The sequence below is a fragment of the Pochonia chlamydosporia genome, chromosome 2, assembly GCF_001653235.2.
Source record: "Pochonia chlamydosporia 170 chromosome 2, whole genome shotgun sequence".
Lineage (NCBI taxonomy): Eukaryota > Fungi > Ascomycota > Sordariomycetes > Hypocreales > Clavicipitaceae > Pochonia > Pochonia chlamydosporia.
This window is the reverse complement of record NC_035791.1, coordinates 6400930-6420447: the sequence shown is the minus strand read 5'-3', so window position 1 is coordinate 6420447 and position 19518 is coordinate 6400930. Positions and strand designations below refer to the sequence as shown.

At 48.1% G+C, this 19518-nt stretch overlaps 7 protein-coding genes across 7 annotated transcripts; 3 read left to right on the top strand and 4 right to left on the bottom strand.

Moving 5' to 3' along the window:
* Positions 1 to 152: 152 nt before the first annotated feature.
* Positions 153 to 1088, top strand: VFPPC_17002 (hypothetical protein; the record flags this gene model as incomplete). Its single annotated transcript, XM_018294754.1, has 2 exons — positions 153 to 597; positions 688 to 1088. 2 exons carry the CDS (start codon positions 153 to 155, stop codon positions 1086 to 1088), a joined length of 846 nt encoding a protein of 281 aa, XP_018136438.1.
* Positions 1089 to 4199: 3111 nt separating this feature from the next.
* Positions 4200 to 4931, bottom strand: VFPPC_12220 (hypothetical protein; the record flags this gene model as incomplete). Its single annotated transcript, XM_018290160.1, has 1 exon — positions 4200 to 4931. One exon carries the CDS (start codon positions 4929 to 4931, stop codon positions 4200 to 4202), a length of 732 nt encoding a protein of 243 aa, XP_018136439.1.
* Positions 4932 to 5534: 603 nt separating this feature from the next.
* VFPPC_18360 (transposase) lies at positions 5535 to 7953 on the top strand (the record flags this gene model as incomplete). The annotated part of the gene is made up of 2 exons (XM_022429984.1): positions 5535 to 6962; positions 7015 to 7953. The coding sequence occupies 2 exons, from the start codon at positions 5535 to 5537 to the stop codon at positions 7951 to 7953; spliced, it is 2367 nt and encodes a 788-aa protein (XP_022285813.1).
* A 2782-nt stretch (positions 7954 to 10735) lies between these two features.
* On the bottom strand, positions 10736 to 11830 carry VFPPC_12221 (hypothetical protein; the record flags this gene model as incomplete). The annotated part of the gene is made up of 1 exon (XM_018290161.1): positions 10736 to 11830. The coding sequence occupies one exon, from the start codon at positions 11828 to 11830 to the stop codon at positions 10736 to 10738; it is 1095 nt and encodes a 364-aa protein (XP_018136441.1).
* Positions 11831 to 12728: 898 nt separating this feature from the next.
* VFPPC_12222 (hypothetical protein) lies at positions 12729 to 13181 on the bottom strand (the record flags this gene model as incomplete). The annotated part of the gene is made up of 1 exon (XM_018290162.1): positions 12729 to 13181. The coding sequence occupies one exon, from the start codon at positions 13179 to 13181 to the stop codon at positions 12729 to 12731; it is 453 nt and encodes a 150-aa protein (XP_018136442.1).
* A 1715-nt stretch (positions 13182 to 14896) lies between these two features.
* On the top strand, positions 14897 to 15856 carry VFPPC_12223 (C2H2-type zinc-finger domain-containing protein; the record flags this gene model as incomplete). The annotated part of the gene is made up of 1 exon (XM_018290163.1): positions 14897 to 15856. The coding sequence occupies one exon, from the start codon at positions 14897 to 14899 to the stop codon at positions 15854 to 15856; it is 960 nt and encodes a 319-aa protein (XP_018136443.1).
* A 1615-nt stretch (positions 15857 to 17471) lies between these two features.
* Positions 17472 to 19179, bottom strand: VFPPC_12224 (hypothetical protein; the record flags this gene model as incomplete). The annotated part of the gene is made up of 2 exons (XM_018290164.1): positions 17472 to 18286; positions 18966 to 19179. The coding sequence occupies 2 exons, from the start codon at positions 19177 to 19179 to the stop codon at positions 17472 to 17474; spliced, it is 1029 nt and encodes a 342-aa protein (XP_018136444.1).
* Positions 19180 to 19518: the final 339 nt, after the last annotated feature.

The following is a 19518-nucleotide window of genomic DNA, read 5'->3' as shown; positions in this document are numbered from 1 at the left end:
ACCCGTTGCACCTCATCATTGACGCGCCTTCATATCGCGAACCAGGCCTGTCGGCAATACCCCGTACACGCCCCCGAACGCCTAGCAATCCCAACCTGCCAATCCCCGGCACGAAGACATTGCAGCCTGCCCCGGGATCTGGTGTCTACTCAATGATGCTAAATCCATATCCTGCAGACCAAGGATATAGCCCTTCCGCACCACCCATGATGCCGCAGACTACTGCGGCCGCGTCTCACCCACAGCCCATTGCTCCTCCAGCTGGTGGATGTGTACCCCCAGTCCTTCTTCCTATGCCTCATGGTCCTATCACCTCCAAGTTGGGTGTGTCCTCTCCATATGGCCCTGGATCGCTCATGCAGGCCAACCCTGTCCCTTATGATGAAGACCAGCCTACTCGCGTTGTCGGGTCTCAACGTCGCCGTGGAATCTTGCCAAGCGCTCCCGGTCGACCTGTGGCCCCAACTGCTGGAGCTGGTACAAAAAGCACAGTCACTCCAATCAAGGATGCGGACGGCAAGTTCCCTTGCCCCCACTGCACCAAGTCCTACTTGCATGCAAAGCACTTGAAGCGCCATCTTCTTCGCCGTAAGTCCAGCCCCTAACCTCTTATCGCCAGCAGACAACTGGCCGCTTGTACCTTGTCTTTTCGCGCAACTTGCGCATACTAACTACTTTGTTATATAGACACTGGCGATCGCCCTTACATGTGCGTGCTTTGTCATGATACGTTTTCTAGAAGTGACATTTTGAAACGTCACTTTCAAAAGTGCTCAGTTCGCCGTGGACATCCCACCGGTGTGAGCCACTTGTCCCACCCTCAGGCTCATGTTAAGCAGCATGGTCAGGCTGAGAAGGCTGATGGTCTCGGTAACGATGGTGACATGGACCACCTCAACGGTTTAAACAACATGTCCTCCGGCGTGGCTCATCCCTTTGGCATGCCTCCCGTCTCTGACGACATGCACAAGATGACCGGTGACCAGAATCATCTGTCTCGCTCCAGCAGCGCCAGCCAGGGCCGAAATGAAATGGCCCCCAACATGGGAGTCCCTCAGCCCTACGGGCGAATTTTTCTTCATGAATAACGTGCAGAATACCTAGCTACAACATGCGCCGAGGCTAGAATGGAATGCCCATGTGTGTTTGATCTAACAGGAACCAACATTCTGGCCTGATAGGTCGCATCAACTGAACAGACGCAGCTTCGGAGGTGATCACCAATCGTGATTTGGGAAGACTTGGAGTTAAACTGATAAGTTGGATGCCGTGAACGTTTGAAGTCGTCAAAAAAAGCAGGCCCTAGAGCATCCTCAATGGTCTTAGGTGAACCCAAGGTTTTTGGCATCAAGCCAAATACCAGACGGTAGTCCTGGCCCTCACAAAAGTCTTTGTGAGAGCCCTCCCCACTGTCAAGCATGAAAATATCGATACCACCAAGCACGGGCACTAGTTCTTTCTCAGAAACACGTCGAAGCCATGGATCGTTGGGCCAAATGAGTAACCAAGGAAGCTGCCACGCGCTAAGTTTATTCGGATCATTTTGAAAAAAAAGCCATTAAATCAGAGTGGCGCATCTTTCATTATCAATCATTGTGACCAAGACAATGAATTGGAATGATTGATTATTAAGCAAGGCCATAATGATAATGATCATCGAGCGAAGTACAATGAAATGATAATGATTGAGAGATATAATGAACGGAACTTGCCGTCAAGCGACCTAAGGACCCAATGTCATGTCAACGCTGCAAGTTTTTCTAACTCATCCACGACCAGATCTTTCAATAACCCGTCATAGTCTTCTAGCACCTCGGCCGATAACCAGAGTTTAACTGTTTGCGTCATTGCGATGGTCTCTGCCTGCAATCGGCATCGTTTCGCTGATACCATATTTCCACACGAGGAAAACACTCTCTCGCATTCAGCAGCCATTGGGGGCACAGAGAGTACGTCTATAGCCATTCTCGTCAACCTTGGGTATTCAAACCTCTTATTGAACCAGTACAAAAACGGGTAATAACATAGCTATTTCAAGTCCTATAGCTTTTGTTATATCTACAATAACACCGTGATTCAAGTATTTATGAGATATAGGTGCTTTTGTTGCAGCAAAATTTCTTACTATTGAAAATAATACTCATCCCACAGCTTCACAGACTTTCTCAACAGGGTCTGCAAGGCGCAGGCATCTATCAAGTTCGTCATTCATTCGCCAAGGTTGGCATTGAGATAACTAGTAATACCAATAATTAAACCTTTTGAATTCTGTTATACTGCCAAAAAATGGGGAAAGCATCTGCAATAAAGGCCCGTGCAGTTATTGATACTTCGAATAAAGCTCGTTCTGGCTGACTAGCTCAAGACTGGCCGCCCGATGAAGACTTGAATTCAGCGACTCAGTGCAGCTAAAATAGACGTGTAAAGTGTACAACTAAGTGAAACAATGCTCAATATTTAGCTTTCGGTTGCCTGTCCCTGCTGAGTAGAGAAACGTAAGGAAGCTGTTGTGTATTGAAACGCATTTGGCCGGCGCAAATTTTTATTGGCACCTTCTCGCTATTATGGTGAATGCGCAATTGTGCCTCCACATTAGTCACTACAAATGCAAAACAGCATCGCGATCATACAGTACCATCACGGTGATGTGGTGTAAATGGAGAAATGGTTCCATGACAAGACAAAGAAGCTCTTCATGCGAATTGGTTTCATTGAAGAGGTGGTTCCCAATTGATCCATATGAGCCGAGTGTAGCTCTGCTGGCGCTCCCGCTTTCAGCCCTGGCACTGCCGGGCTGGGTCCCACCGCAATCGAGATTATCATCACTATTTTCTTAGGCTCTCAAGCTCTCTTTTTCGTCTTTGTTTTCTCTTTCTTCTCTGGCTCTTATATACTTGTAGTAAGTCGCCTAGCCAGCTTTTAATAAATATACGTGCTTGTACTGTTTACTTAACTACCTACCAAGCTGAACAGTGCCTCGCGTCCAAGCAGTCACTCGGGTTTGAACCATGGTTCAATGTGGTGCGGTCGCTGATGACAAAATCTGGCCAATGCTGATCCAGAATTAGGCATGAAGTATTCTGTTAGAACATGTTACCCCCACATTGCTAATATCGTCCCATCATTGGCTGCTCTAGTAGTCAATGCGATGCGCCTGCAACATGTTACATTCCAGTAGAGTTGGATTTGTCTGCGTACCTTACGTGACACGCGATAAAAAGCAAATATACTGACTAGTTTTCAATGCCAATACTCAGCCAAATTAACCAAACTCTACCCTTGTGTAGCTAATCCAAATCTACCCCCCTGGAAGTGGGTCAACAAATCCAACTCCACGTAGATTTGAATATCTGTTCCGGGCCAGTCACGAATACATCCAATTCGCGAATCGCCCGGACCATTCGCGAACGGCCCAGGCCAACCACGAATATCCACATCCGTGACTGGCCCGGGCCAACCGCGAATACCAACTAGCGCAAATGACCTAATGACTGTTTCCCCCTGTATCTGCTCTGGCTCTCTTCCTTTTCGGTCGTTCAACTAACGCCCGTTCGGTCCTAATTGCTAGCACTGATTGGTTTCCACAGCTATGATCATCTCTATGGCAGTGAACTGTGCACTCTTTATCCTCCTTATAACACCTGCACCTCTTTGTATTGCAATCTCCTTTACACTGACATGACACCCCTACTCGCGCACTAGTAGAAGCGTCTCTAGCTGCCTCCGTGAGCGTAACTTCGTTAGTAGCTGCAGGAATAGTGATATCTGCCCAAAGAGACTCATTGACTGTACTTAATCCCTTTGTGGGTATTAATCGCTTAATAATTCCTGAGGTGGTTAAAATCCTGTATCTGTGGGCGTAAGGCTCTTCTAAAGAGTATTACTATTCGCACAGATACAAATCTCTATTTGCACAGATATGTGTCTCACTTTTGACTCACCAACCCCACCTTGGCCACCAAGGCAAACAGGTCATCGTACGAGTCAAAGAGTGGCGACGGTGGCAGTTGTGGGATCGTAGCCCCGGTGTAGTTATCGTCTGTTGGATCGTTGGTGGCAGCAGCAGCGGTAGCTGTAGTGGCACGGCCTGGCGAGGGACTTTGTGCGTTGAGAAGGCGGCATATGTCCATCTTGACAGGCGTGGGGAAGTTATGTATCAGTGGACGTGACGGGAGATTGACGATCCTCGATTTAGCTGTTTACCGTTTCCTCATTCGGTTGCACTGGAATTGACTGTCGCAGGCTGATCGCACAGGATTGGCATATGGTGGCCAGGGTGGGGTTGGTGAGTCAAAAGTGAGACGCATATCTGTGCAAATAGAGATTTGTATCTGTGCGAATAGTAATACTCCTTCTAAAATACGCCCAAATAGTCTCCGGTTGTCAGTAGAGGTTCGATCTTCTCTGGGAACTTTAATAGAGATAATGTCTCCAATATTGAAGTGTTGAATTGTGTGCCGTTTAGAGTACTTCTGCATCATCCGAAGCTTTGCTCTGTGGCTTGCCTTCTCAGCCTTTGCAATTACTTGATCTGTACGCTCTGACTCCCCTTTCTCCATCTCTAGCTCGTGAGTCAAAGAGCTCTGGCTAGGTGGTGAGATGCGCACATTGATTTGTGAGCCCAATGCCGATTCTGGGCTGATTTGCATAGTAATATGTGAACTGCCAGAGTAAACCCCAATATTGATTGTCGGGTTGAGAGCGGGAGTGCTTGGGCTGAGGGTATAGATCGGAGGCTGGGTAGAATCCTCCTGGACGACGCCAACGGTAGGGTCTATTCGCTTTTGCTGATTTAGCCAGTCATTATATGAAGAACGCTCTCTAAAGAGCAGCTCTACAGGAGCACACCCGATGGTAGAGTGTCTCTGAGTATTCATAGCCAATGTAACTTCCATAAGTCCATGAGCCCACTCAGTAGATCCGTTATCCATTTTCCAAGCTCTAAGCTTGGCTTCTACTACTCCATTGGCTTGCTCAACCAAACCTTGGGTTTGAGGTGATCTTGGCGCTCCATTAATAATCTGGATTCCGTACTTTCGTAACAGGATTAATAAGGCTCCTTTGAACTCTCTGCCATTATCGGTTTGAACAATCTTCGGGGGCAAGAAGGCGGCGATAAATCCAGTAAATGCCTGTGCAATTGGCTCCGCATGCTTACTTTTTAATGGACAGTCTTTAATCGGACGCACCCAAATCTCTATTCGGACGCACCCCCCCACATTCAGCCACACCTAAGGTACCTTAAGCCACATAGCCTCCGACTTCGCGGACTGAAGCAACCGACGTCGAAACTGTTCAGTGTTGGTTGTCATTGTCGCCATTCTTAAAACTAACCAATTAAGCATTGTTGAGGTGATAGAAATTCCTCTTTGACTTCTAAACCACCGACTGTCAGTTGTCAGTGGGTAGCAAGCGTCCCAGTAGTTCTTACAGGACTGCGGTCTAGATGCTAGGACTTCGAGACATGCAGAAGTCCTAGATCTTGAACAGAAGCGCCAATCTGCATATAGCCATAAAATCCTGTTAAGACAAATATGTTAATTCGCAGTGTATTGAATACAATAGCTTTACAAGCCGTCGATAAGACTCTTCTAATGCTGGCTATGGCGCACCCTCCAGGCTTCCCCGAACCGTCTGAAACGCTACCTGTCGACTCAGCAGATGAATCTATTAGTGACTCCGATGAATGTAACGAGATCGATGAATCTGAGGATTGGAATGGTGAACCATGGGAGGCGGTCTTTCCATCGGACTCTTCTCTTCTAACAACAACTTATGAGTCTCTTGAGTTGCTCCTCGACAGCCTAAAGGAGTTTTGTGTTCAGAATCGGATGGGCCTCATCACGATACGAAGTCAAAAGAATAAGGCGAAGACTAGAACAATAAAATGTGAGCTTGTCTGTGATAAGAGTCGGTATTATAAGCCCAGAGAGTCAATCGCCAAAATACGGAACACGAATACAACGAAGTTGGCCGCCAACTGCCCGTTCAAAGTTATCGTTCAGTCCCTCCATGCCAACAACTACGAATGGTCCATGAGAGTTGTCAGCTCCCTTCATCGAGACCACGGGCCATCACAAGGCCTCACCGAGCACTACCAATGGAGAAAGTTAACAGACGAACAAATGAACCTCCTGAAAGATCTTTGTCTTGACAAGACGATCTCTTCTCGATCCGTTCACAAGCAACTGTGCCAAAAGTGGCCTCAGATTGCTATTCGCAGGACGGATATATATAACTGGCGATGGAAAGTCAACCAAGCCAAACGTCAAGGCTACGGCCCCGCCAATGACTTTGTACGGACGCTCTCTGAGTCGAAGAGAGTCTGGATATGGGGCTTAGACTGGATTCATGATGAGTTCCGTTTTCGAAATGCCGCTTGGGCTTATCATAAAGGGGGAAAGATGTGGCAACAATTCTCGTCATGTCTCCAGATTGACGCTACATATAAGACCAACTGCTATAAAATGCCTTTGGTTACTGTCGTAACTGTATCGTCGGAGAAGACGTCCATGCCAATTTGTTATGGCCTTCTTAATAACGAACAAGTTGCTACTTATGAGTGGTTCCTCCAACAGCTGTCGAGATTCCAACAAGCAGGCAACATCGCGCCGCCAAAAGTTATTATCACGGATAAGGACGACCAGCTGCGTGCTGCAGCACGGCAAATATTTCCTAATGCGCAACTTCAGCTATGTGTCTTCCATATCAACAGCAATGTGGTCTTATCTATTAAGAAGTGGTGGAAGAAAACCGATGGCTCTGAGACAGATAGCGATAGTGACAATGCAGATACTGCTGACATTCAAGAGATGGAACGTGGGAATGTCAACGTTAAAGATATGAAGGATTCCAAACTTGGCCCTGTTCCCAAACGAGTATTAAAAACTCGAGCTGGTCTGTACCTCCTCTGGAGACATATGGTATTTAGCAGATCGGAGGACGAGTTCAATCAAGCATGGGCAACTTCAAGAGACCTTTGAACACCAGGAGCGCATTCTGAGTTATCTCAAGAGCACATATTTACCTTTGAAGAAAGAATGGGCATGCTGCTATACTCGCCATTATCGGAACTTCGGTTTGATTACGACAGCACCGGCCGAGTCAAACCATCATTCTCTGAAGACCTACAACCTATCCCTTCGGTCCGACCTCCCTGATGTCGAAGAGGCCACAGCTAGTCAGACAGTGGATAAACGTCTGCTATATAAAGACAAAATACAACAAGCAAACACCACCATTCGGAACCAGTTCTCAGGAAGAGAGTGGCTTGGCCAGCTGCCTTTAAGTGTCACTCGTTGGGCACTAGACCAACTCAACGAGATCCACAGGCTTATGGAATCAGGCCAGATCTCCAAGAAGCCTTTACTAGCGTGTACAGGCTCTACTAAGGCTCAATACGGCTTGCCTTGTGCTCACATGCTCCTCAGGTTAGCTGATCAAGATAAGCCACTGAAGAGGGAAGACTTGGATCCATTTTGGCACATCAAACGATCTCGAGAAATTGACGATCCTCTTCTTCAGGTACAGCGTCCTCCGATGGGAATACCCAAGGGACGACCACAAAATGGCGAACCATTTGGCAACGAACGTGCGATTCCCGATCATCAACTTGCGCCTCAAGGGTCAACACGAAGTGGCGTTAAGAGATCAGCACGTCGGAACTACTCTCAATTCGAGCTAGGGTCAACTCTTGACGAGGAAGACGCAGCCGACCTACCAGACCAACAACAGCCTCGGCGAAAACGGAGTAAAGTTTCTGCTAGAGTCACAACTCGAGATACTCGTCAACAGGCAAAGGGACACAGGGGCGGGAATAATCCAGCTAAACAGCATCATTCTCCAGATGTAGAGGAGGACCATAAAATAACGAAGATTTTGCTTGCGAAGGGACAGAAAAAGTGGAAGGAAAAGGAAAAGGTTGGTGATAGCATTGTAGTTGCAACGGATTAAGGTAGGAAGTCACCCTGGGGTGGTAGCAAAATACTACTCAGGCACTGTAAGTAGTTGTTGGTATGGTGGAAATACTGGAGATATCACTTGCAGCAAATTTGACCGGGACATTATCGGAGACTGCTGTGGCTGAATGTGGGGGGGTGCGTCCGAATAGAGATTTGGGTGCGTCCGATTAAAGACTGTCTTTTAATGGGTACAGCTGACTGTACTTGGAGAAGTGATCCTTGATGTGTAGTATCCATTTGTATTGACCTGATGGTTCATGGCGCATATCAATTAGATCAGCTTGAACACGCTCCCAAGCCCGGCTTTGTGACAATAGGAACTAATGGCGCCTTTGTAGCAGCTGGGCGATTTAGTGCGCAGTTCTTGCAACGCTTGATAACAAATTCGACGTCTGCACGCGTTATACCATAGAATCTTTGCTGCACTGCTTCGCAGGTTTTATTCTTTCCAGCATGAAGTAGCTGTAAGTGTTGGTTGGCAATTGTATCAAAAGTTTCATTCTCAGGCACCACATATCGTGGCTCTGGGTGCTTGGAATCTGGTTTGCGAAGTAACCGATTGTTGATGAGTTCAAATTCAGAGAAAGCCCTATGCTTAAGTCGAGATTCAGCTTGGCTCCGTGGTTTCCGGCCGGGATTGTCAAGCAAGATATGCAGCTCCCGCCATTTGGTATAATCAATGCGCTCCCTGTTAGTCTATGTTGGGTTCTGAATATATGCTTTAAATGCGCTACGAACATCATTTGGAAATGGATTAATAGGAGCAATTTCAGGCTCCATTTTGACTTTTCTTTCATGAAAGTACAGGAAGCAGATTATGATAAGGTCAGGAAGCCAGAGAGGTAATCTGGCCTCACACCACTAGTTGGTATTCGCGGTTGGCCCGGGCCAGTCACGGATGTGGATATTCGTGGTTGGCCTGGGCCGTTCGCGAATGGTCCGGGCGATTCGCGAATTGGATGTATTCGTGACTGGCCCGGAACAGAGATCTACCAGGAAGCTTGGACTGTTTACGCCAAAGTTGTTCCTGACGAAGATGATGGTAGCACGCACATACCAATGGAGCTCCCATGTTGGATGACCACCCGCAAGTATCAACCGCCGAAACATAATTGGACGGATTTCTTGGATCGTGAGGTTTTTTTCCGACCTGCAAAACCCAAATGGAACAAAATTCATTTCCTTAAAGTTTTGAGGACATTTAGGAGAATATGGTACCCTATCAGGGCTTATGCGGGGCGATTTGAGCAGCAGATCAAACCTTTTCTCGGTCGCTCTGTAATGGTGACCTTCAATTGCAACCAGGCGAAAGAAGTTGGTACAAGTCGCACGCCTCGGACATGGTACCATGGAAAGCCAAGTTTTTTCCAGATGCAGTACTGGGCGCCGTACTTCTCGCCGCCCGAAGATAATCGTGACTTTCGCGTGGAGTGTATGCAATCTGAAGCTCCGAGAATACTGACAGCGATCCGCTTCCAAGACTTAGAACGAGTTGTTCATCAGCACTGGCTTTGTATAATGGATCGAACGGAAGACTTGCAATCCAATAGCAGGGAAGTGGTGAACGATCATTGCCGACGGGCGCTGAGACGAATGACTCTATTAGCGGGCCCAAACTGGGGTAACGAGGATCAGCTTGACTACATCGTACCGTGGCAGCTGGGAACGGCAGATGCATTCCGAGTTCCACTACCGCCGGCAGTTGTCGCTAAGGCCGGATCCGACTCTCTTTTAAGTACGCCGACGATTTTGCTACCCACGAGAGATGCCGTGGTGAGTTTGTTCAGAAAAAAGGGTTCTGTCCAGGTCTCACGGAAGGAGTCAAGAAGCGGCTTAAGTGGGCGAGGCGCCAGCTTGACAATGACGGACACCAGTACGACATTCCCAGTCATTTAGAAGCTAAAGCCGAAGCAGTGGAATTGACAACCCAGTCTCCATCACTCTTACGACAGTTTTTGGCACAAACGGAGCCTCCGGAAAGGCAAATTTTGGCTGAGGATATGGATGAGGCGGAAACAGGCTCACAGCTATTTGTTGGGGAGGACAGCCAATCTGAGGGGGAGCCCCAGTCTGAAGCTGAGTCCGAAATTGACAGCTTAGAGCTATGGGATGAACTCGCAGGGACTGTTGACACATAAGATGTGACATTAACCAGATCGCTTATCGTCAAGGTCGAATGGCACATACTGTATATGTCACGTTATGAGCCTCATTGTTAACTAAGCTCTTTTTCAAAATTATTATTCATGTTTTTCCTCGTGCTGCAGACTCTGTCTGCAGCTGCCTTTTTAATACTAGAAAACTTCCCTTCGTCCGAAACTATTTTCCGGTTAAGTTTAGTCATGATAACCGACAGTATGAAACCCAGCAATTACACCAAGTTTGCTTGTTCTATCAACAGAGGCAGTTTTATCCGACAGTATAGTAACATACGTCGTATTAATAGAAATTTTGACTAGAGTGAGATTGAGACGTGATGGTGATGGCCCCCTCGTCTAGTCTGCACATTAGTCTTACATTAATTTAATATAATGCCAATGGGCTATTACTGCCGCAGGTTTGCCGACCACGTTTTACTGAACCTCTTAGTTTAACAACCGTGTGTTGAGGGCCTAGATGAATGTCGAGTGGGTCACGTCGATGCGGCTTGCGGAGAGCATTTCGTTAACCTTTTAACGAGGAGCACTAATGTTATAGCTCAATGCTCGCAGAACGAAATCGTGTTGCTATATTATATCTGAGCGAGTATAACGCTATAGACATAATTTTTTTTTTTAGAGTTCATGCCATACAGTTATAGGCATCGTAGGAACTTTTCCTGCAACTAGACAATGTCGCAGTTCTAGCGAACATCTTGGAAGCTCGGTTCGCAGATGGTTTTTCACCCATTTCCACGTCCCGTTCTTGCCTTGTTCGATATTGACATCTCTAAGAATGATTTTCTCTAGTGCCGCCTCCTTCTCTACTGTCGCCTGGTGACAGAGCAGCAGAGGCATCAGGTTCTCCTGTGTAGTTGAGCAATTGACTAGTTCAAATACCTGTAAGGATAACCTTTCCAGCACCTCGGTAAGGTATGGGAATTCGACACTACTGCCACGATCGGCTAGATGCAATCGAAAATGCGATAAATTTGGGAAAAGTTCAATAAATGAAGAGACATTCTTATCCCAATACTCGTCGTCCTGCGTGTTCACAACTAGCTTTAATGTTTTTATGTTGGGAAAACCATGGTCCATCAATGGTTGATAGTTTTTGGGAAGGTGAAGGATATCGTCAGTCATGGAGTGACTGCCTCGGCCGCCGGTGAGACCGAGACTGATGTCGAGTTCTGTCACTTGAATGCCGCTTATGGAGATTACGATCAATGTCGTCCTCAATACGCGTGTTACAAAACGTTTGCTGTACGGTGAGTCCTGGTCGAATCCTTTGCATAGTTGGGTTCCGATCCTCTCTTCTAGTTGTGCCGAACCCCAAGGCAAGTATGCGTCGCTGATGCAAATCTTTTGGCAGTCAGGGAGCTTTCTCAAAGCTAAAGTCAAGTAGGATACGTCGAGGCCTCTGGTGAAGGCTTCCTGACCTAGCAGACAGCTCCAATAAGCACCTTGATCCATGCTTGCGGTCGTGGGAACATCGTTGCGCTCGGCATCAAAATACTCAGTGTCACTGTCGCCGTTACTATAGTTATTGGTGTCAGTAATGCCATCGTCTTCGTCGTGGTTCCTCGAAACGTGATATGTGCACATGATGATTGTGCGCAAGTTGCTGCGCTGCGTTGCTGAAATACTGAGCAGCTCTTCCAAACTGTTTTGTTCCAGCATGATAGGTACAGTCTCCAAGGACTTGCTATCATTGTAGGTCTCAATGTCCATTTTTGTTGGACTGAAGCGCATATAAACAAGGTTCACAAAAATTGAAGTAAAATAGAGGTAAGAGGGTAAACAAATTGGTCACTTGGAGACCGTGAAAAGTCGAACAACAGCGCCGTAGGCTTCATCACTTGCACAGACTAAACTTAGTATAAATCTGTAATCACGGATGACGTTCCGTGTGATGTGGCTGCATAATGAATTTAATTTTCATGGATTTAGGATGGCAGTGGGGCACAATTAACGCGCCCGTGGTGGCGGAGAGGCGCGACGCGACAGGGCAAGATTTAATTCAACACCACGACGATTTAAAGATTTCCTTTTGACAAAAAGGAACATAAAGGATGCCTGAAATTCCTGATTTCCAGCCTCTTTAACTCGGCCCTGCTTACTTCAATAAACACGAACAAGCCCGACTGCTTACGCACCATAACCATCGAGGAGATCTATGCGACTCATTCGACGCGTCGTGTTGCCTTCATTGCAGTCATGGACTAGAACCGGACACGAAAGAGGTTAGTTAGTACAAGGGCTTGAGGCTTTGATAATGGGGAGAGCAAGCGCTGTTGGTATTAAGACGAGAGCGGACCCCAAAGTCTGAGGTTAGACGTACGTAGTGGAATATGGCGGGGCACTTGGGTTATATACAAGCTCATGACTTTAGTGAGCGCTCACAGAGACTCTAAGGCATGTCGCTAGCATAATTTAAAAAACCTCCTTCTATTCGACTAAGTATACTTCGCACTACTCTGCTAGCTCTATCGCGGGTTGAGCCACGATTGACAACCATCTGTCTGCCTGATATGTTGGACTATCGGCTACGTTGGCATCTGCCACCATCCCCACCCACATGGTCATGCCCCATTGCTGTGACCACTTGACTACTCTAGTCTGCACTATGCTAAATATCATGAACATCAACTATGGCATCGTCAGGTATGTCATGTAAGAAGACCCATTCATGCTTCGAGTTGTTGTATGCCTTTTCCGGAATCCAGATACCCAAACGCTTCGCAAGAGGGCGCATCTCGCGAAATTCCACCTCACCATACACCCTGGAAACGTCAATCACCGTGACGCTCACACGATTCTTCCCCTTCTTCTTGCGTCCATATGCAATATCGAATGCGACATCTTCGTCCTCGTATGCTGAAATGAATGGCGACCTGTAATCACTATTCCAGTGCAGGTGCTGTTCAAGATTCCACCGAAGCACCTCTGTTTCCCGCCCGTAGATGGCACCAAAGTCGATCCTGGCTGTCCCCATGGCCGATATTCCCTCCCCCAGGATTGTAACTGCCTGAGAATCTTCGTCCTCCACGCGGTAAAAGAACCTGTACCTGTACCTAGTCATCGCGAGTTCGCCCCCAATAAAAGTTGCGTTTCACAGTGGTTGAGAAGACAATGTGCCAGTTGTGACGGTAATCTTGGCAAGTGGGGTGACTGAGAGGGAGACGCGTCGAGCGCGTCCGCTATTTCCCTAAATTTTGTAGGTGGACAGGACGAATGCACGAAAGCACATGACATGTCACGTTATGTTACCATCAGTCACGTTCAGTCGGGGTCTGTGTATGTAAGCGTAAATGCAGTATGTATTGTGTAGAGGTGCTCAGTACAGTAAGCTTGGCAGTCAACCCAAACCTTGGCTGGACAAATGTTCATAATCAGCCATATTTGACCTCTTGTCATATATACTGTACCAATATGCACATGAATTTCGGTTCGCGATATGAAATAAATTTGGCATCCTAACGTGAACGTCGATATAGCTGATTCTGGCTGATTCTGGCTGATTGTTGATCATGTTAGGCGACTGGTTCTGCAGGGCCACATACCGCACAGCCAGGAACGGCGGTAAAGAAAAGCCTTATTTGGCGTCCAGCTCTCGCACAGTGCATCGGGCGCGGCTCCTTCGGGATTTTTGACCCAAAGCCTAAACTTGCGCATTTTGGTCCATAGAGGATTTAAATATTCGTACCGACTTATTCATTGCTTGGTGTTCGAGCAAACAATCGGACAGGACTATGTTATGACCGTCGTTGTAAGCCAAAATTGGGTGGCTGGGTGGCTTGTGACACTAAAATTAGAAGGCCCGTGCCGCGTCAAGGACGGGACAGGGGTGCTCTGAGAAGGAAGAAGGGCTCGTCCCCCAGATCCAATGTGGATCGATATTCTCTCCTCCCTCACTCACCCGACCGACAGCCAACAGCTGTCTACGTTTAATTTGCAACAGTTCTTTGCAGTATCTTGCCTTGCTTGTTACTTCTTCCTCCCGCACCATACGCATACGAGGCAGAGAGCAGCAATAGCAGTTCCGACGACCATGACCTCGTAGCATGTCCAGTCTTGACTCGCCGCACTGCTGGTGCAATTTGAACTACGTCGATAAACTTGGCACCCGATCTACGTCGTTGTATTCGTCGAGCCGGGACGCAAACGATGACGAATCAATCGATCGATCGATCGATCGACCGACCGACCGACCGACCAACCAGCCAAACGACATAAACAAAGGGAAACCAGACAGTCGTGGCGCCAGCTAAGGATACGGATTTGGCTACCTTGGTACTATCGTTGCCTACGAGCACAGACAAATCCAACTCTACTACGGTTGGATTTGTAATTTGTTGAAATTAAGCATGATCAAGGGTGCTAGAGTTGGGATTCGCGCACCCATGTAGAGTTGAAATTTGTCTTCTGATCCTTGTACAGTTGGATTAAATTCGACCAACTAGCTTCATGATATTTTGCCACGGTCGCTACGATTATCCAACGACAGTGAGCCAAAGAAAGCCGTCATTTCGGTAGTTCACTGTCAGGGGTACTCATCTCTTAAGGTGTTAACTGCATACTCGTAGAAGAACAGTTCCAATTTCTGTACTGCCACATGACTACCATTTTTTTAACTTAGAGCGAACCGTTTCTGGACTTTGCTATGCTCTCGCTATACTTCAGCCGTTTTTGATGTAATATTTACTTGCATTTCGCGTGCTGGAAAGCTCGAGCTGTATAGGATTTTACATCTGCGACTGGATAGTCGGTGATCTGCAGTCGCCCACAGTCGCAAGAATGGAGAGCGATATAGCTGTCGGGCCGTTTACGTTCCTGCAGGTATATAGAACTCTTGTTTGCCGCGAATGTGCATTCGCTGTTCTTGTCAACGAAGTATCTTCACACCTTGTAAAGCGCCATCAGGAAATCACAGCTACGGAACGGCGCAACATTGTCAGAAAAGCGGCAGATTTACCCGATGCCAGGCGCATTCAAGCTGATCTACAAGGATTTTGTTTTCCTCCTCCGACAATTGATTGCGTTCCACATCTAGCGCCGCCCAAGAAAGATGGTCTGAAATGCCACAAATGTCCATATATAGCGCGGCAAGTACAGAAGATACAGAAACACTGCAAACTGAAGCACAAATGGGAGAATCCACAGGGGCCTGGAAGACCAGATACCAAGCGAAAGAGGGCGATGCAAAACGAGCTCAGCGGAAAGCACGAAGGGGTGCATTGTCAGCGATTCTTCCCTACCAGATGCACCGGCTGGTTTGAAGTTGGCCGCAAGGCAATCCCACAAAAGAAGTTAAGGTTCCACCATAAAGGAGGATGCAAAAGTCAGCAAGCAACTCGTCAGCGCAGGCACACTGTAGCTACAGAGATTGCTCTGCAGGAGCATTTAGAAGCCGCACTTGGTCGTCACCAGCAACTTCTCGACGCTCAACAGCTGGCGCGCATTTGTGCAAAGAAGATGGGAAATGGATCTCTGGCAGTGATGTCGCCATGGCTAGAACGAACTCAGTGGCGCAGGATTTATAAGAATGTACGCCGTGACCTGTTGAAGGCGATGGTAAGACTACCTTTACGAGACCCTCAAAGCCAACAATGGGCGGCTGTCAAACTCGGCCAGGGAGTGGCCGATGGGGATGCGGAGTTCATCAGCTCTCAGACTTCGGAAGAACGCATAGCATGCAGGCCGCAAACCTATGGTCTGGGTACTTTGAAGGAGACGGCAGAATTCGAGGTATGTTAATAGAAAAAAATTGCGGCCAATCAGAAGTGATAAAAGTCATGCCCGTCTAGCAATTCCCTTTTTCTTTTCCATGCCCCCTTAGGGTCAGTGTTACCTTGTCTCGGGTTCAAATTCGACGATGCGGCTTACTGGCTTGATATCGATGGGCTGATCAACGTGGGCTGCAGAAAAGCCGCGCAACTATTACATGAAGGATCCTTGCATTCAGTATGTGCTCTACACGCCAACATCCAACGCCAGATCGCGCAAAGTGTTCCACCAAACTCCTTGAAGAAAGCGACTGAGGACAGACGTATATTCTTGACGCCTGAACAGCAACTTCATAATAAGATATGGACGGGCTTTTTCGGCTCTGATGAGTGGTTTGAAGCTGTTTTGGCCCAGGGAACAGACGTTAACCCTGTGCTCATTGGCAAAAGCCTCGGGTATGGGGAGGGGTTTGCAGTGCTAAGTTCGATGGACTGTACGGGGGATATCTGGTGCGACAAGAGAGAACTAAGAAAGCTCACGATTTCGATGAAAAATCAAGTGAATGCAAATTGAAAGAGTCCCACAAAGCTTTAAACATCCATGAGTCAACACGCTCAGATGTCTCTGATGTGTCTAATGTTGAGGAAAGACTGGTACAATGCGAACCAGATGGTACAAGATGGACTACAGTGTCGTATTTGAAAAGCCCAAAACTTGATCGACATATTCATAAGACCAAGTCTAAACCAGATGGCAAAGTGAAGGTTCTTTGCAACAAATGTCTGAATCCCTACAACGGGAAGCCTCTGACATGGTTGTGTGTGGATAAGTCGAGATAAGATTGTGCTGATGGAAGGTCTAACATGAGGCAAAGGCATAACTTGGGTAACGTTTATGTAACACAGATTGATAGTGCCTTATTGGAAGAGCTTCCACCGGGCGTAATAAACTCAGTCAGTCAGTCAGTATGTGCGGTTTTCAAGCTATGATTCTTCTCTTTCTCTTACCAAAAGCCATCTGTCAGCAGGATCTAGTTACTGCTCTCGTCGTTGATGTTATATGTGGCTGCGATTTCTCAAACTAGCCTGGGACATTCTTCTAACACATTAGCATCATTGCATTCAGGGGCTGAAGGTGCGCCAGGTTGAGACACTGAGATTAAAGGCTGAAGTTGGGAGAAAAGGTGAGGGGTGTTAGTTATCAAGACGGCTCGTTGCCAGTGCGACTAGTGTCGTTCTTGTATGTACCGGCAATGCGCTCGTATTGGCATCCATTTTGCTCCGTCGGCCAAAGCGGAAGGACTCCGGCTTCACCGACAACATCTGGCCGAGAGTAGCGGCCATTTGTCGCCCGTTGGCTACCATTTCGGCGTCGTGGCGCCGACGTTGTCCCCCTTCTCCTCCCTCCCCGGGCATCTACTTTTATCGCAGAACTTCATAGATATACGGGTGCCTATTTCCAGGAGCTTTCTTGGTAATGATGAGCCACGATCGAGCCAAAGCTTAAAATCCAGGCTGGCTTTTCTCCTCGTGGGAGACCCTGGGAAAGAACACGTGTGGTTAGCCAGCGATGGCACGCAACGAACAGTGTACACAAACCCACAACCCGTCATACCTCTTTCAAGCTACTATTCTATCGATCTGCGTTACATCAATGTTCCCGAGTTAAGTTGTTTTGTCTTATTATAATCCGTCCGTGAGAACAGCCGGTTCATTGCCGTTCGAGTATCTATCGTGCTGTGATGCGCGGCCGCCGGCCCGGCCCCGTTGTCTTCAACAGAATCGTCTTGCAAAGCCGAAGGGTCCACATTACCAGGCCGCGCGCCGTCGCTCGACCCGTAACCCGGAGTAGAAGGTTGGGGCCGAAGAGTCTCGCTAGTGTCGCTTGGCCTCCGCCGCTCGTGACCGTCTTCACTGTCGCTGCTATTGCCAATGAGAAAGCTGCTGACACTCGCACCATCGCCAGTATCTGTATCCTCATTGCCTTCGGCAGGTGCTGCTGGTCGTAGGTTTGCTGCGCGGTTTGCCGACGACGGCGTCGGAGGGCAACTAGAACTAGAAGAGGAAGAAACATATATGACGGACCGCGTGAGCGTAAGAGTCTCGTCACCCACATCTCGTGAAACCGCCTCTTCCGATGGCTCCACGGGCCCGATCTTAACATCCTCGACTGCATCCGTCAAAGACAGCACGCGAATGCCATCCGACTGTTCCGCCTCTGCCAAATATTCTTCCGCCCGAATATTTCGCTGTCGCTCCCGGTACCTTCGCATACGGCTAGCTGCTAAGCCGCTTGCCGCCTCTCTCGTACTTTGGCTTGCTCGTTGCGATTCCGCAGCTGCGGAATCTGCGATCACGGCGGTCGGTGGGGGGTTAGGTCTTGCTCGTATTGCCAGCGTGAAGCCTACTGTTCGCGCTTCTTCTTCTACTTCTCCTGGCCCCTCCACTACTCGCTCTAATTCTATCTCGGATCTATTAGCGTGAGAAGCAGGAAGTGCGCCTAAGTTTGCCGGGGTTGGGCTTTTGCTCGAACGTGACCGTAGGCGATACCTCGGGCTCGTGTCTGATGTAACGATCGGCTTATTGACAAGGTCAAGTAAGGCAATCCACAGTTGGTCTGTTGCTTAGGGTAGGTAACTTAGGTTGTAAGTGAATAAGACCTTCACAGGCTATTGAACAGCAAAGCTGAGATCGTCAGGAGTTATCCCAATTCAAGTGTTAATTGAATGCTTAGATTGATCACTGAAGATCTGGACTAACTAGATATCTCGATAATGACTGTCCTATATATATTTGTCCCATCTCTTCATTGATCCCTTGGAGCGCCCTGGAGCGTCCGACGCTCCTGGCGTTCCAACTCGCTTGGATCACCAAGGTGATCCCAGCGCTCCCATCCGTCACGTGCCTAGTCACGTGGTGCCTCTGCTGATGGTCCCTTAAGCGCCTGGTTGTCCGCCCCCACTGGGCTGCCTTGCAGCTGTAGCTCCCCGTCTCTTGGAGTCGTAGTTGGTTCGTAACATCTGATCCTGCCTGTTCTAGGGTAGCGGCTGATGCCTCTCCTCTCGCTAGCCTGGCGACCTCATCGTTGTCTCTGGTATTATTGGGGTGACGATGATTGTTGTTACTGTCTCCTGTCTCACCGTGGCCTAAATTTGGGGTAGGAATCGGAATGGCCGTCGTGATTGTTGATCCTGGCGCGCTACTGCTTGGGGCATCCACGACTTGCACCTGGTCCGGATGCGATAATGCGCTTTGGATGGTTTGCTGTCGAGCCCGTTCTCGCTGTGCCTGCTTCCGTTCTAGTGCGCGACCACGGCGCTCCTCGTCACTGATTACCTTCCTCGTCGATGGCATAGTAGAAACCCGCCCCCGGAAGTAAAACATATCTAACCTAACTGATGAATTGGGCGTTTGCTGCTGCCTCACCCATTACATGGCCCCAGGCGGACGACGACGATGACTTTTTGCTTTACCTTATATTTTTATTTATAGTACCTGCACGCCTTATGGCTTCTTGTCTTCCTCCCCCCTCCCTCTATGCTCCTCTGCAATGCTTGGTTTCAGCCTTTGTTTATTTACTTGTTTACGTTTTCCTTATCCCATGCCGCCTCCAACCGCGGTGGTTCCTATATATCCATCAGTTCTATCAGTTACCAGTACGCCACAGCCCAAAACACGGTGTTTGTGTGGTGT